At 34.9% G+C, this 13,258-nt stretch overlaps 1 protein-coding gene across 1 annotated transcript; it reads right to left on the bottom strand.

The window, feature by feature from the left end:
- LOC105160166 (65-kDa microtubule-associated protein 6-like) lies at nt 745–11,917 on the bottom strand. The gene is made up of 12 exons (XM_011077434.2): nt 10,904–11,917; nt 10,191–10,394; nt 8,662–8,925; nt 6,496–6,711; nt 6,269–6,424; nt 6,027–6,186; nt 5,767–5,918; nt 5,521–5,608; nt 5,364–5,437; nt 5,200–5,274; nt 1,461–1,808; nt 745–1,159 (listed from the first exon to the last, which is right to left on the bottom strand). Exons 1-11 carry the CDS (start codon nt 10,976–10,978, stop codon nt 1,473–1,475), a joined length of 1,800 nt encoding a protein of 599 aa, XP_011075736.1. The 5' UTR covers nt 10,979–11,917; the 3' UTR covers nt 745–1,159; nt 1,461–1,472.

Here is a 13,258-nt window from a genome sequence, read left to right as displayed (position 1 = left end):
CTAAGTAGGCGATCTCTGAAGGTACGCGTAACACAAAAAAGGATCTGTGATATGGGGATATCTGAAGGTCACAAGAAGACCTTTGCAGACCAAGGACACAATGTCAGGGAAGCACTTACAGTGGCGCCTACACTACCCTACCTGCACAGTGTTTGTCCCCTGGACCACTTCCTGTCCTATTCAACAGCAACAGTACAATTCATTGCCATCTAATAGATTAATATATGATCAAATGGACCATATTGCGTTAGGCATATCCACCCTTACATATAAATATGGCTCTCCACCCTCATTATCATGTTCGAACACTTTTATCCTACTCATATACTTCATTTCACTGGGATTCTTGCTGATTTGATTGTTGGAGAGCCATCGCCGGAATCCCTTCCAGCTCGGCTCTCCCTAGAATTTTCAATTTCTCTCTTCAGCATTATCATCGATTTTGCCTTCAAAAGATTTTAATCACCTAATTTCTCCTTAGAAACAATCAATTACATCATATAATACACCATCAAAATATCAATAATTTCATAAAATATAAAAGAAACAAAATAACTAAACTACAAACCACTATGTAAATGGGCATATACAGCCTCAAATTCAAAACTTTCTGTCAAGGCAATGTTTTGGAATCTCAATCTTTTCATCATTGATGCATAAGCCTCATTACCTTATAGACGCACCTCATCTACCTGACCGGACGTTCAAGAAGGAATTTGCGTTCATACTCGACGAATTCAGTCATTACTGTTAAAATCAATGCATGCAATGCAAACGACATCTTGAACAAATTATTTCGAGAACCTGTCTCTAAAATGCAACAAACAAATCAAGTCGCTAAATCAAACACATCCACAACACCAAACATATATACATGCAAACATGAAAATTTAAGATGCAGAAATGGTCACCAACTCCTACTTCAACACAATATTTGCAGCTGGCTATCCTATTGATGGACTACACTAGCATTTCAGCTTTCGATCACCTCAGTCCTCATACTTCAACTAATCATCAAGAAGCAGATCGTTTAAATGTCAGTCGCTGTAGTCCTGCTAAAACGCCCTTATTACACGAAAGTCTACACCTCCACCTATATTCACAAGTCCTACCGATTCATTTCAACACAGCACCCTTGCTTCATGGGATAATTCATGGCCTGCAAAAGTGATTCAACTAAAATGAGCCGACTGAGATCCCAAAGATCACATTTTTCTGAAGAACAAAAAACGATAGGAGCTATGGTACAGTTGGTTCAATTCAAACCACTACAACAGGGTATGACCAGTCAGGTTATTTCAGTTAGTTATTGCCAATGACATAGTTCAGTAACAGGCTAACAGCGCAACGTTCAATTTTGATTCCTCACAGTATTGTATCCCATTATTAGTAATAATATACTGCCCAACAACAAATCATCACTAGCAGAAGTAAGCTGATACTAGACAGATGCAACTCACCTGTTTTAGTTGTCAGGCTTGAGGAGGAGACTCAGGCTCCGAACCACAAACTGAGGAAAATGACATGGTATCTTCTTTTGGTATTGCAACAAAATTTAAAGGGGCAGTGGAAAGCCTTCTCATTTCCTTGAAATATGCATTTTGGCGACCAGAATAAGAACGTGGAGTGAGGAGCTCTGGAGTTGCAGTACCGACTGAGTTCCTACGGGGAGAGGGAGTGACTGATCCATTTCCATATGCTTGGTATCCATTTGCCTTCCTAAAGCTGTTGCTTCTCCTGGGACTTGGCTTAGACCCATATATGGATTCTTTCTCTGCAAGGAGCATATCTTGTAGTTTCTTCTGGTCCTGAATTAGAAAGCACATCAGTACTATAAAAGCAACTATCATTACGGTTGTGATATGAGAAGTGTAGATTTTGGGTCCACACTAACATGATTAAGTCTTATGTAAGCGTGTTTAGTAATTCTGCAATAAAAGTACAGCATAAGATATTATAGCTTCCTTGTTATGCGGGCTAACCACCTGAATAATAAAAAAACTGATGGTCAAGTATAAATAGCTAGGTCATAAGCAAGAATAGTTAGTATTTAGGCATCAACAGTTTAGAGGGACTAAAACGGTGATCCACTAAGCTTATTTTATAAGATTTTATAAGTCAAACATTTTATAACACGTTTTTTAAGCTTATAAGATACTAGTTTTTATGTTAAAATGAAGCAATTAAAATGTGCGATAAAATAAGCACAAAACTTATTGTATCTTGTGCAAAATGCAAATGATTGCCCAAATGTTGTTCAAGATAAGATGAGTCTACCAAAAGCAGTCCCAAAATTTTAGGTTGTCAATCCTTAACAAATGATGGTAGATGTATAGGATCCCAACCAGTGCAACTCAGCTAAGATATGAAAGAGTGCCTTCATGTGCCATCTAATTTGAGAAACGAGAAGATTGAGATAACTGAGACATGTAAACATTGGTTGACAACCTTACATATCTTAGTCTCTAGTCTGGAGTAATCTTGTGCAGTTTGGCTTGGGGGAATGCAGCAGAAAACATGCATATTTGGGGGTAATGTTGGTGGAGAAGAGGTGGTTTGGGTTTGCGATAGTGGAGCCAGTTGAATGCAAAGGAGGATGAAGAAGATGGACCAAAAATAAAATTCAGGGAAAACGAAACATATTTTGAAAATTATAATTAATGAAATCACAAAATAAAAGAGGAAAGAGGAAACAAGAAAAAGAAAAATATTTTAAAAAGTGTTAATTAATTGATAATCTTAGTTAATGAAATAAAATGTATTTAAATTATATTTTGTTGAATTAAATATGATCAAATTTTACATTATAATGACAAGATAATGAAGGAAAATAAAAGGACACATAAGAAAATAAAATAATCAAATCATTTTTCTAAATCTGCTAAATTGGTTATTCTATAATTTAGTAATCAGTCATTTTATTTGAAAAAAAAACTATTTAATTTAAAATTTTTAAACATTAAACCACTTTGGAGTTTGGTGTATCAGAATCCAAAAGATTACTACTTTAATACTCCTTACAAGATTTACTAATTACATATGCACTCATAGGAGCATTTTGGTCCATAAAATTTGAAGAATAAGGCAACAAGGGTAAAGTAGGATATTCAATGTCAATTTTTAGTAATTTCATCATTTTCCTGACTCAGAAAACACTAATAAGGGGCGACGGTATTAGATAAATGATGGTCCTCGAGTAAGTCAATGTAATTACTGATAGTAGAGGTAGTTTGTATGTTTTGACTATTCTTGTATTAGTGTAATTATCCTTATTAATAAATAGGGTGAATAACAATTTACCCCCCTGTAATATTAAAAAAGAGCACATTACCCCCTATGAAAAAAATATAGTAATTTACCCCCCCCATACTTTTTAAAAGGACAAAATGCATAAAACTCCTGTGTTTTAAAAAGTCTGCAAAAAAACCCCCTGTTTGCAGAATAGGCTAAAAGCTCCCATGTGTTTTGTAAAACTCAGCTCAATCGCCCCCTCTCCGTTAAATCCAACTAGCGGTGTTATTTTTTTAGAAAATGACCGTTATACCCTTACTTAATATATATTATTTCTTATTTTAATGACCGTTTGATCTTTTTTGATCAAATATTGATCGTTAGATCTAATCAATTAATCTCAACTGTTAGATTTTAAAAAAATAAAAGATGTAGATCAACAAATTATTTAACTTATATTATATATAAATAATTTAAAATTTTAAAAATATATTATTATTATATATTAAAAAAAAACAAAAAAAAAATAACTACCTCACTATTATATATTAAAAAAAAATAACTACCTCACCCACCCCTTTACCCCCCTGCTGCGCCCCCACTCCCAAAAATCTCGTCACCGGCGACGAGATTTTGTTAAAATCATCGTATCTCTATAATTCTTTACCAAATTGAGCAAGGTCGGTCTCGTTCGAATCGTCTTGAAGAGACGAGTCTGATGGTGGTGGTCTGAGACCGAGATTCGACCAAGATTCGACCAGATGGAGACGAATCGACGACAAACATGTTCGGCGATCGCTGCTTGAGCCCACTCTCTATAATACGAAAATTCAAATTGAAGGTATGGAAATGTTCGTCTTGAAGAGAGGATTCTAATGGTACCATTGACCGTCGGAAATTCGTCCGAACGGCGCCGGAAACTTAGAAACAAGTTTCCGACGAAAAAGGGGCAAAATAGCATATTTTCTTTCTTTTTTTTTAATTTTTTTATTTTTTAATGATATTAATTAAAATATGTTTAGTTAATTAAGAATATTTTAAATAATTATAATAATTAAATATTTTTGGCTAATTAATAATTATTATAATAATAATTATTGTAATTAAATATATATTTTAATTAATTAAAAATAATTTTAGATTTAATAATTAACAATTATAAAATTATTTGAACTTAAATATAATATAATTTAATATTTAATATTCAATAAATTAAATATAATTTAATATTTCAATTTAAATTAAATATAACAAAATTTAATACTTATTTTTAGGGTTTGAAATGACAAAAAAAAGACAAAAAACAAATCAAAAAGCCCTTTGTATATTATATAGACCCATAGAAGGGTATTTTAGTCCAAATTATCATTAAATATGAACTTAAACCGGAGAAAATGGCTACCAAACGCAGCAGACGCGCGTCTCCTCCACTTCCGATAGTTGCTAATAGAATGGGGGTTTTTTGCTGACTAAAACAAAACAGGAGGGGTTTTTAGCCTATTCTGAAAACAGGAGGGTGTCTTTTGCATACTTTTTAAAACACAAGGGATTTTTATGCATTTTGTCCTTTTTAAAATAAAGCAATTTACCTCCTTATACAGGGAGGTAAATTGCTTCATTTTAAAGATCATAGGTGGGTAAATTGCTTCATTTTAAAAATCATAGGTGGGTAAATTGCTTCATTTTAAAAATCATAGGTGGGTAAATTGTTGTATTTTAAAAAATACAAGAAGGTACCGCTATTTATTTTTTCATAAGGGTGTAATTTGCTCATTTGCAATATCACAAGGGGGTTGCTTGCATTTTTCCCTTAATAAATGCCTACACACGTGTTAGAAACCTTCACTTCACCCATTATCCACCATGCTTATTTTAGCCTACCAACCAAACTTTAATTTTGTTTTTACTTTTATGCTTCTTTGAAGAAAGCAAGTAATAAGAATTTCCGAAGACAAATAGAATGAGTACCCTAGCTCGCTTCTTCTCCTCTTCCTTATGTTGTCTAGCATGTTTGTAATCCTCCAGTATTGATATCAACCGCACCTGCTTGTAAAAAGGCAGAGTTCTATTAGTCAATTTCTCTAACCATTAGCAAAGTGTTTTAAAACTTGGAAAAAATTTTAATAGCTCACCCCATCATAAAGAAATAGTTTCTGTTTCTCATCCTCCCATGCTAGCGTCTTGCTAATTAGATTGTCAACCATAACTGAAAAGCGCAGCTTGTTACCTACCTCCACAAATACGATCTCACCTAATGCAAGGAAAGAAACCAACAGCCCCGAGACCTACCTGGAATCTTATTGACCATAATTCTGGCTCGCTCTGCACGCTTTAGATTTATGTGTGCGCCCCTTCCAGCACTGTAACGGTTATCATCCTGACATTCAAATAAGAGACGTTAGAAAATGCTAGAAATGGAAACTCTTGTACCTGAATATGGAGAAATTACAACTCTTCCTTAAGAATCACTGATCTTTAAATAACTAACATTGCCATATGGAAATAATGATGAGATCATTGTCATTTTTAGCTTACTTGATTATAATCGTCAAGCCACTTTTCCTCATCACAGGCAGAAAGCCACCTGTCTATCTTATCCATTATGTCTTTACGGCTCAAAGCTTCATCTTTGGCTTTACATATTTGCGCTTCAACATTAGCTAAAATTTCACATGGATCCACCAGACCTGCAGAGAATCAAGTTCTCAGCATCTAACTTGACTAAGAATCAACAAGACACGAGATGGGGACACACGTACACACACAGTACATCTCTTGTAGTCAAGATTAGTTACCAGAGTCTATCAAAGCATTGGTTTTATCAGCAGCAGTGCTTGGATCAGGTTGAATATGAGTTCTACAGCATATATTCTCTAACTCTGACCTCTTCTTCATAACAAGTTCCTTCAACCTGCTTGCTTTCAATTTTGTGAGCCTCTCGACCTCTGCTGATACCTGTCGGAGTTAACACTACAGATTGGTCAACTACTTATGGGAAGGGAGCAGTACAGGTAGGGAATTTATGTTGCCACTGTACCTGTTCAATCACCTCCAATGAAAGAGCGCCTGGTTGCACAATTTCTGATTCCGAGGAACCAAGAACGGAAGTAATTCTCAAGAAGCAGACCTTATCTTCCTTTGGTGTATCCATCAAGTTCCATAGTTCAAATAGGGATCCAGCTACATCTTTAAGCTGCAACCACCATAGTTTTCAATGAACAAGTAAATGAAAAATAAACATAAGATTATCGAGATGCACAATACCTTTTGTAGACGAATTTTTCTTTCTGTTTTCAACCTCAGGATAGCCTGATCAAGCCTCTCTAATATGCTGTTACTGATATTTGTGACAAGTTCCATGCTTGAGCCATGCAAGCTTGGATGGACATCACTCACTGTTTTGCCAAAATCCAAGCTTAGGACACTGGTCAAAGTATGCACTTCATTCACATAATCCAAAACTTTTTGGAGGCGTTCAGACTGCAAATCGTGAAAATGGATAATAGTTTTAGGACACACTTTTTACATCATCAACTAACTGGTGCCGGCATATTGGCACTTAAATTGTGGAACTTGTACAATATCCTAAAATGAATACCATTCTTCCAAATTCATTTAAAAGTTTGCCAGCGAACTGCACATTAATCTTTGCAGGCACAAAGGATTAACACCATTGATGTGACCAGAGACATAGCATCATCCAGCCGTGACAAGAGCATATGATAACGTAGAAAAAGGATCTATATTTTGTGGTCAACATTAACAGGTGTTCAGATGATCAACAGAAGTTTGACACAGACTTGTTGAAAACAAGATGGCCATCTAAACTCCCTACAGTGCTGTCACTTTGTTCACCAGAATTGCTTCTACATTGTTGGTTTCATTCAGCAGTATGATAGTTTCTGAAACTACTGATGTGGTTACAGTTCTAAAGTCAATCATTATGCTCTTAAAAGTGTGAAAGCTTTCTAATTTAACTTTTATTTTACTTCAGTTTTCTGAGGTAAATGGGTTGAAAGAAGCTGTTGTGTCTTCCAAGTCACAGGGAAGTCACAGCGGATATAGTACCAGCCTACAGTGAAGCTCGTAGTTCCCCAGGTTTAAAAAATACAGAGAGCAAAAGGAAAAAATTAAAAAAGAAAGGGATAATTACACCACCCTCCCCTGAGGTTTGGTGTAGTTACATGTACAACCCTGTGATTTGAAAAATTACATCTAGTACCCTAGCTTTTGTTTTCATCTAAAAAATACATCTGTATATTAGTCATAATTCACCGAATTTGTTGATATTAGCAAAAAAATTAAACTAAAATTTATATTTACCCAAATTGACTGATTTCGAAATTAATGCAGGTTAAACAAATCTTTTCTCATCAAACTGCCTTATATATGGGTGAATGCTAATGCATGTTAAGATGTATAAGTGGAGTTTGGTCAGAAAAAGATGTGTGACTTATTGAGTAATAAGTCAATCGGATCGTACATATGGATTTTTATACAATTTTCCAATAATAATAAATTCGATGAACATTGACTAACGGACGGCAATGATCTATTTGTTAGATGGAAACAAACGTCAAAGTTAGTTTTCCAAACCAAAGAGGATAATTACACCAAACTTCATGGGAGGGCGGTGTAATTATCTCAAAGAGAAACTAATTATTGACATATTTATGCCTGTTGAAGATGTCTTCTCAAGCTTAAAGTAATCTATTTATTCCCATTCTTCATCTCCACTTCCAAATTGTTGGGAATCAAATTGTTATTTCAAGAATGTATATAATAGGAAATAAATCTCTTTCTTACCCATAGAGTGAGCACTTAGCATCTTCTTGACAGGGTGTTACAAGGAACAATACTGTCAATTCAGATTTAAGGGGGTGAAAGCAACTTAAACAAACTGGACAAATCATAATACAAGTTGCTTCGTTATGGCTTTTCCCCAACAAAACAGTATTTGAAGCCCAACCACAGGTAGATTATCAGATGACTGCAAGTTCAAAATGAACTTCGCCAATAGAAGGTTTAGTAATTTAAGAAACATGGTGCATGCAGTTCCCTAAGTTCCTAATACTGAAATTATTGGCAATAAACAGTATATATCATAAGTATTATGTCCAGATAAACCAAACAGCTAGAATATGAGTTGTTTTATAGTGGCATTTTCCTAACACTTAATACGGAACTTGGAAGACCAAAATACATGATAGTTTAGCAGAAGTTTGCAAGTTCAACATCACTTAGCCGGTTGAAAGTTTGTAACTTAAGAACATGATAACTGAATTTACAACTTATACGAACTTCAATGTTCTTCACAACAAGCTTCGTCAGTATGTTAAGACAAGGACAGACATGTAACAATTGACATTCACCCAAGAAAGGTACTCTTTGAATTAACTTTAAGTGTTTACTGCGCAGAACTTCACATACCTTCTCCTTCTGGAGAGCACGGAGGTTTGATTGGTATTCCGTGAGCTTTCTTAATGATAAGTCTTGTTCTTCCAGATTCAAGGTGCTTACAGAACTGACAATATGGCCATATCCAGAAATCTCACAGGTTATCTTCTCAATTTGAGACTTAATATCTGCAAATTGCTTTATTCTTTCCTCTTTTTTGAGTTGCAAGTCTTCTAATAATGGTGTGACTGAAGCCAGTAGTCCTTTCAACGATTTTGCTTTCTTGTCAGACTGAACCTGTTAATTTCAGAATGAACTCAATTAAGCAGCAATATCATTTGATCATTGAATAAATATCCATTTCACCGCAAAGTTTTTACTTGAATAAAACACAAAGACAGATGCAGATACCATGTCTCTTATGTCCCATTCGACTCTTGGCACACGTAAATAGCAGTGTACAGAATATAATGTGTACAGTTAATAGAAATATGTAGTTATCCCATTAGACAGTACACTTAATTTTTCTGCAGTTGTTTTGCTCGTATGTAGGACGACGTGAACACAGATTTTCAGTTAGAAAGATCTTTTCTGATTTGGAGTCTCTAATACTATGTAGGAACAAACCAGACAAAGTAAAGCCCTTGCCATCATCCTCAAATCAAGTGACAAAACTAGATGATATTTGCTCAAGAAACATAACACTATGGATAAAAATCACCTACTATTCCTAGTCTTTTGCATCTTTTTAGGTAAAAGGTAGTATCACTTTATGTACCCACTGGCAATTTAATGCCCAATCCATAATTAAATCTTTTGTCATCTTTCTTGTCGGTGCTCTTAAAACTAATAAATTTCACCTATTATGCTTCAGGCCGTCTTGCATGTTGAACAGATGGAGTAACCATTCTTAAAAAATGTAACTACCTTGATGAGAAACCGATACCGACATGTCAAAGTCATTTTTGGAAGTGAAAAATACCAAAACCTCATAATTTTGTACCAACAATTGGCCCTTCAACACTGGAAAAAGTACTTTGTTTTGAAAGGTATACACAACAGAAGTAGCAGGAAAAGACATCAAGCACCATGCAGCACCAGTTTTTGAGAGTCTTCTTGAAGAATTTCTTTGGCCCATGAAAGAAAAAAAGTCAATCTTACTGTCTCCCCAAAAGTTTTAAGTAGAAAGATGTGAAGTACCAAATGTTAGCATCATTTTCAAGAGGGATTTCTTTCTTTTTTTCTTTAAATAATAGATACACAAGGATTCAGTTCAATAAAGTATTTTTAAGGTGGATTTATATTCACCCGATCCACCAAGTTAACATTTCACTTGAAACAGTCTGGTCATACTAAAAGTTTAAGACTTAGAATGGGCATTGCCGTAATGTGAGTGCAGAAAATTCAATTACAAACTAAACCTCTCTCTCTCTTAATCTGTTAATATACTGGGATCTTCCCAGGGGCTATGCCAAATAAGGAAGCAGAAAAATAAAAATAAATAAATTAAATTAATTTACAAAACAATAAACAGCAGAAACTGCCTAAAGATACTTCATTACCGGAGAATTAAGATTGATATCTCCAAGAGTTGCCAAAAGCATTGCAACCTCCGCTTCCTTGGCTGCAATAGACTGATGAAGACGAGCCTTAGCATTCGCGGCCTCATCAACCTTTCTTCTGTAGATTTCCAAGCACTCTTGTTCAAGCTCCACTAACATACGGTCTTTATCAGCTTCAGTCTCCCCAATTTCTGTCCACATTTGCTGCTCATTGAGAAGCAACGACAGAAAACACCAGTAACTTAGCATGCTACTACTATAATCTTACCTTAAGAAACTAGAAAATTAGCAACTATTAAAAAAAATGATACGAACTTCATCTTCTCACTTCTGCCTGATGACACACTTGAAATACAACTGAATGTCTATCATAATTTTAAAACCACCAATTATGTATAACATCATAAAGTTGAAGAGTCTAACTTTAATAGGATACCCATCAAAAATCTAGTATGGCGACCACACAGCAGCAGTAAATACATAGTCTTACCTCAGAGAAAAAGTCTCCAACATTCAACGGAAACAAAAAGGTAACACTAACAGAAAAATTAAAAAAGAAAGCACATGAATTGTTAAAACAAGAAGGCAATTTCTTCTGTAAAGACCATGGGAATTGACACAAGGCAACCAGAAAGGAAAACGGGGAAATGGTTATACAATTCGAAATTTTCAGCGAAAGAGACGTTCTGAAGAAGAAAGAGTAAAAGAGAGACCTGAAGTTCTTTGAGCAAAGCATTGCAAGTGTTGCTTGTTCGGACACTGCTGCAACTACTCCCAAAAGCCATCATTTTTTCCACTAATTATACGTTGCTTTTCTTTGATCTCTATCCTCTCTCTCTCTCTCTCTCTCTCTCTCTCTCTCTCTCTCTCTCTCTCTCTCTCTTTCTTTTTTTTTCTCTCTCTCCTCTCTCTCTCTCTCTCTCTCTCTCTCTCTCTCTCTCTCTCTCTCTCTCTCTCTGGTTCTCAGTTGAAAACGTGCACAGCCAAAAAGAAAAAAGGCAAAATCCTCCCAAAATGCAGAGCCTTTAGCTTTACACTTCTCAAGAAAACAAGGGAAAAAGCTTACAGCTAAAAGAAAAAGGCCAGAGGGGACTCTGCTGTTTCCTTCTATCTATGTTTCTGTTACTTGGTTTTGCCAATAAGATTATGCACCACCATCACCACCACCATTTCTATAATCCCATCTCTCTCTCTCTCTCTCTCTCTCTCTGCTAACAGATCTGAAATTTTCCCATTCATAAACAACTATATTCAACGCAAATAGAGACACACAACCCACCAACCCGCAGATAACAAAAAATTTTGCTGCTCTGTTTTGTTGTTTCTTGGTGTTCCTTTGTTTCTTTCTCTTTTTAATTCAAAATAAACAAAGAAAAGGAGATGCTGGGCCAAGAAGAATTAGGTATCCCAAGAAAACCAAGTTTATACGATAAACATCGCCTTACAGACGCAGAAGGTCTACACCAACCAAATAATGATGCAGCTACACCACCACCAACTATTACTATTACTATTCCTACAATTCTCTTTTTAGCAAAGGTAAAGAAGAAGGGACGTGTTTTTGGTGGTGGGGTTTTCAGTATTGCTTGCGGCAGTGCAGGTGGATCTGTGCAGATCAGCTCGGGCATCTATGGCTAACTCAGAAGTGAGAAGTGAAGTGGTCGATCCTCGCACTTATTTTTCAATATGTTAAACTTTACTAAACTAGTTAAAAGTGACGAATCCAACGACGCACTAACTGCCAAAGCCACGCTATCCTCCTTTCTTTAAAACAAGGAAATAAATATAGCATATTTGTTCCTTATAGTTAATTAAAGTTAACAGCGTTAAATATTTTATCAAAAAGATCGTTATGCCTTTAGCTATTATATATCATTATTTATTTTCATGATCGTTGAATTTTTTTTTATTACAGCAAAATCATAAGATGTAATCAATCCATTTCAATCGTTAGATCTTAAATTATTAAAATCTAAATTTAACCAATTTTAATATATATTATATTTATAATTTAAAAATATAAAAATTTATAATTATATTTACAAAAAACATAAAAATAATAAAATTAATCACACCCCACCCCAATTCTGCCACCAAGTCCCCCTTCCCTTTTCACCCGCCACCACCCCTCGCCACCGCCCAACGCAAAGGGTGAAAAGCAGCATAAAACAAGACGATTTTACACTCATCGTGCGTGACTCACACCTTCTGTTCGTTTCTAACTAAAGAAGGAGCAGAATTTTTCAAAATAGTAACAACACATTAGTAAGTCATGTCTATCTAACTGAATTAAAAATATTATAGACTGCCCACGATTATCCTATAATACACTCACATAAAGTAACAAAATTCATATTTTCAATAAAATTCAAACTCGTGACGTTGAAATAAAAAATTCAACATTTGACCATATGAGATGGTGACACTATTCTTTTGTCATTTTTTGTGATTAAGTGTTGGAAAATTTTTATATAAATATAACATTTAAAAATTATCAAATGTTGGTATATTATGCATTCTGTTGTGGATATAGTAAAATTCACTAAGTAATTTGTTGAGAAGATAAATATTGAGCAATTAAGAAAACTCTCAAAGTCCAGATGTCAAATCTGATTGAAGTTGAATGGTAACTACTCAATTAAAGTTGCTGGAATATGATAACGACTTCCACCACTACATAGAATGACAACTTATTTGGAAGAAAAAAAGGGGGGTGGGTTGGGGGTGGGGGGCTTGTTTAGGAGAGCCTGTTTATGAAAGGTCGTCGGTGAAAGCCTCTTGTAAATTGTAATGAATGTGAAGGTCAAAGTGACGTGTGATAAAGGGCGGAGGTCCGCAGCACCGCATCTCCAGCACAGCTGATTTAAAAAGAAAATAATATCTAATACATCACAACAAGTAAGTTTTTGAAAAATAAAAATGACACCACCTATTGGTGCATGAATAGCTGGATTTTATAATATATATATATATATGAAAAAATGCAAGCAACTCTCTTGTAATATTGTAAATGAGCAAATTATTCCCTTATAAAAAAATAAATAGTGATTTACCTCCCTATATAAGGA

This window comes from Sesamum indicum, linkage group LG4, assembly GCF_000512975.1.
Source record: "Sesamum indicum cultivar Zhongzhi No. 13 linkage group LG4, S_indicum_v1.0, whole genome shotgun sequence".
NCBI classification, from domain to species: domain Eukaryota; kingdom Viridiplantae; phylum Streptophyta; class Magnoliopsida; order Lamiales; family Pedaliaceae; genus Sesamum; species Sesamum indicum.
The sequence above is the reverse complement of the archived record's forward strand: the minus strand, read 5'-3'. Positions and strand labels throughout refer to the sequence as shown.

What these genes read in the sequence shown, in the direction of transcription:
- LOC105160166 (XM_011077434.2), bottom strand. Translation starts at nt 10,978, where the DNA reads ATGATGGCTTTTGGGAGTAGTTGCAGCAGTGTCCGAACAAGCAACACT. An exon ending in ATATCAATCTTAATTCTCCG is followed by an intron (nt 8,926 to 10,190) that starts GTAATGAAGTAT and finishes TGAAATTAACAG; the next exon opens with GTTCAGTCTGACAAGAAAGC. An exon ending in GAAAAATTCGTCTACAAAAG is followed by an intron (nt 6,425 to 6,495) that starts GTATTGTGCATC and finishes TGGTGGTTGCAG; the next exon opens with CTTAAAGATGTAGCTGGATC.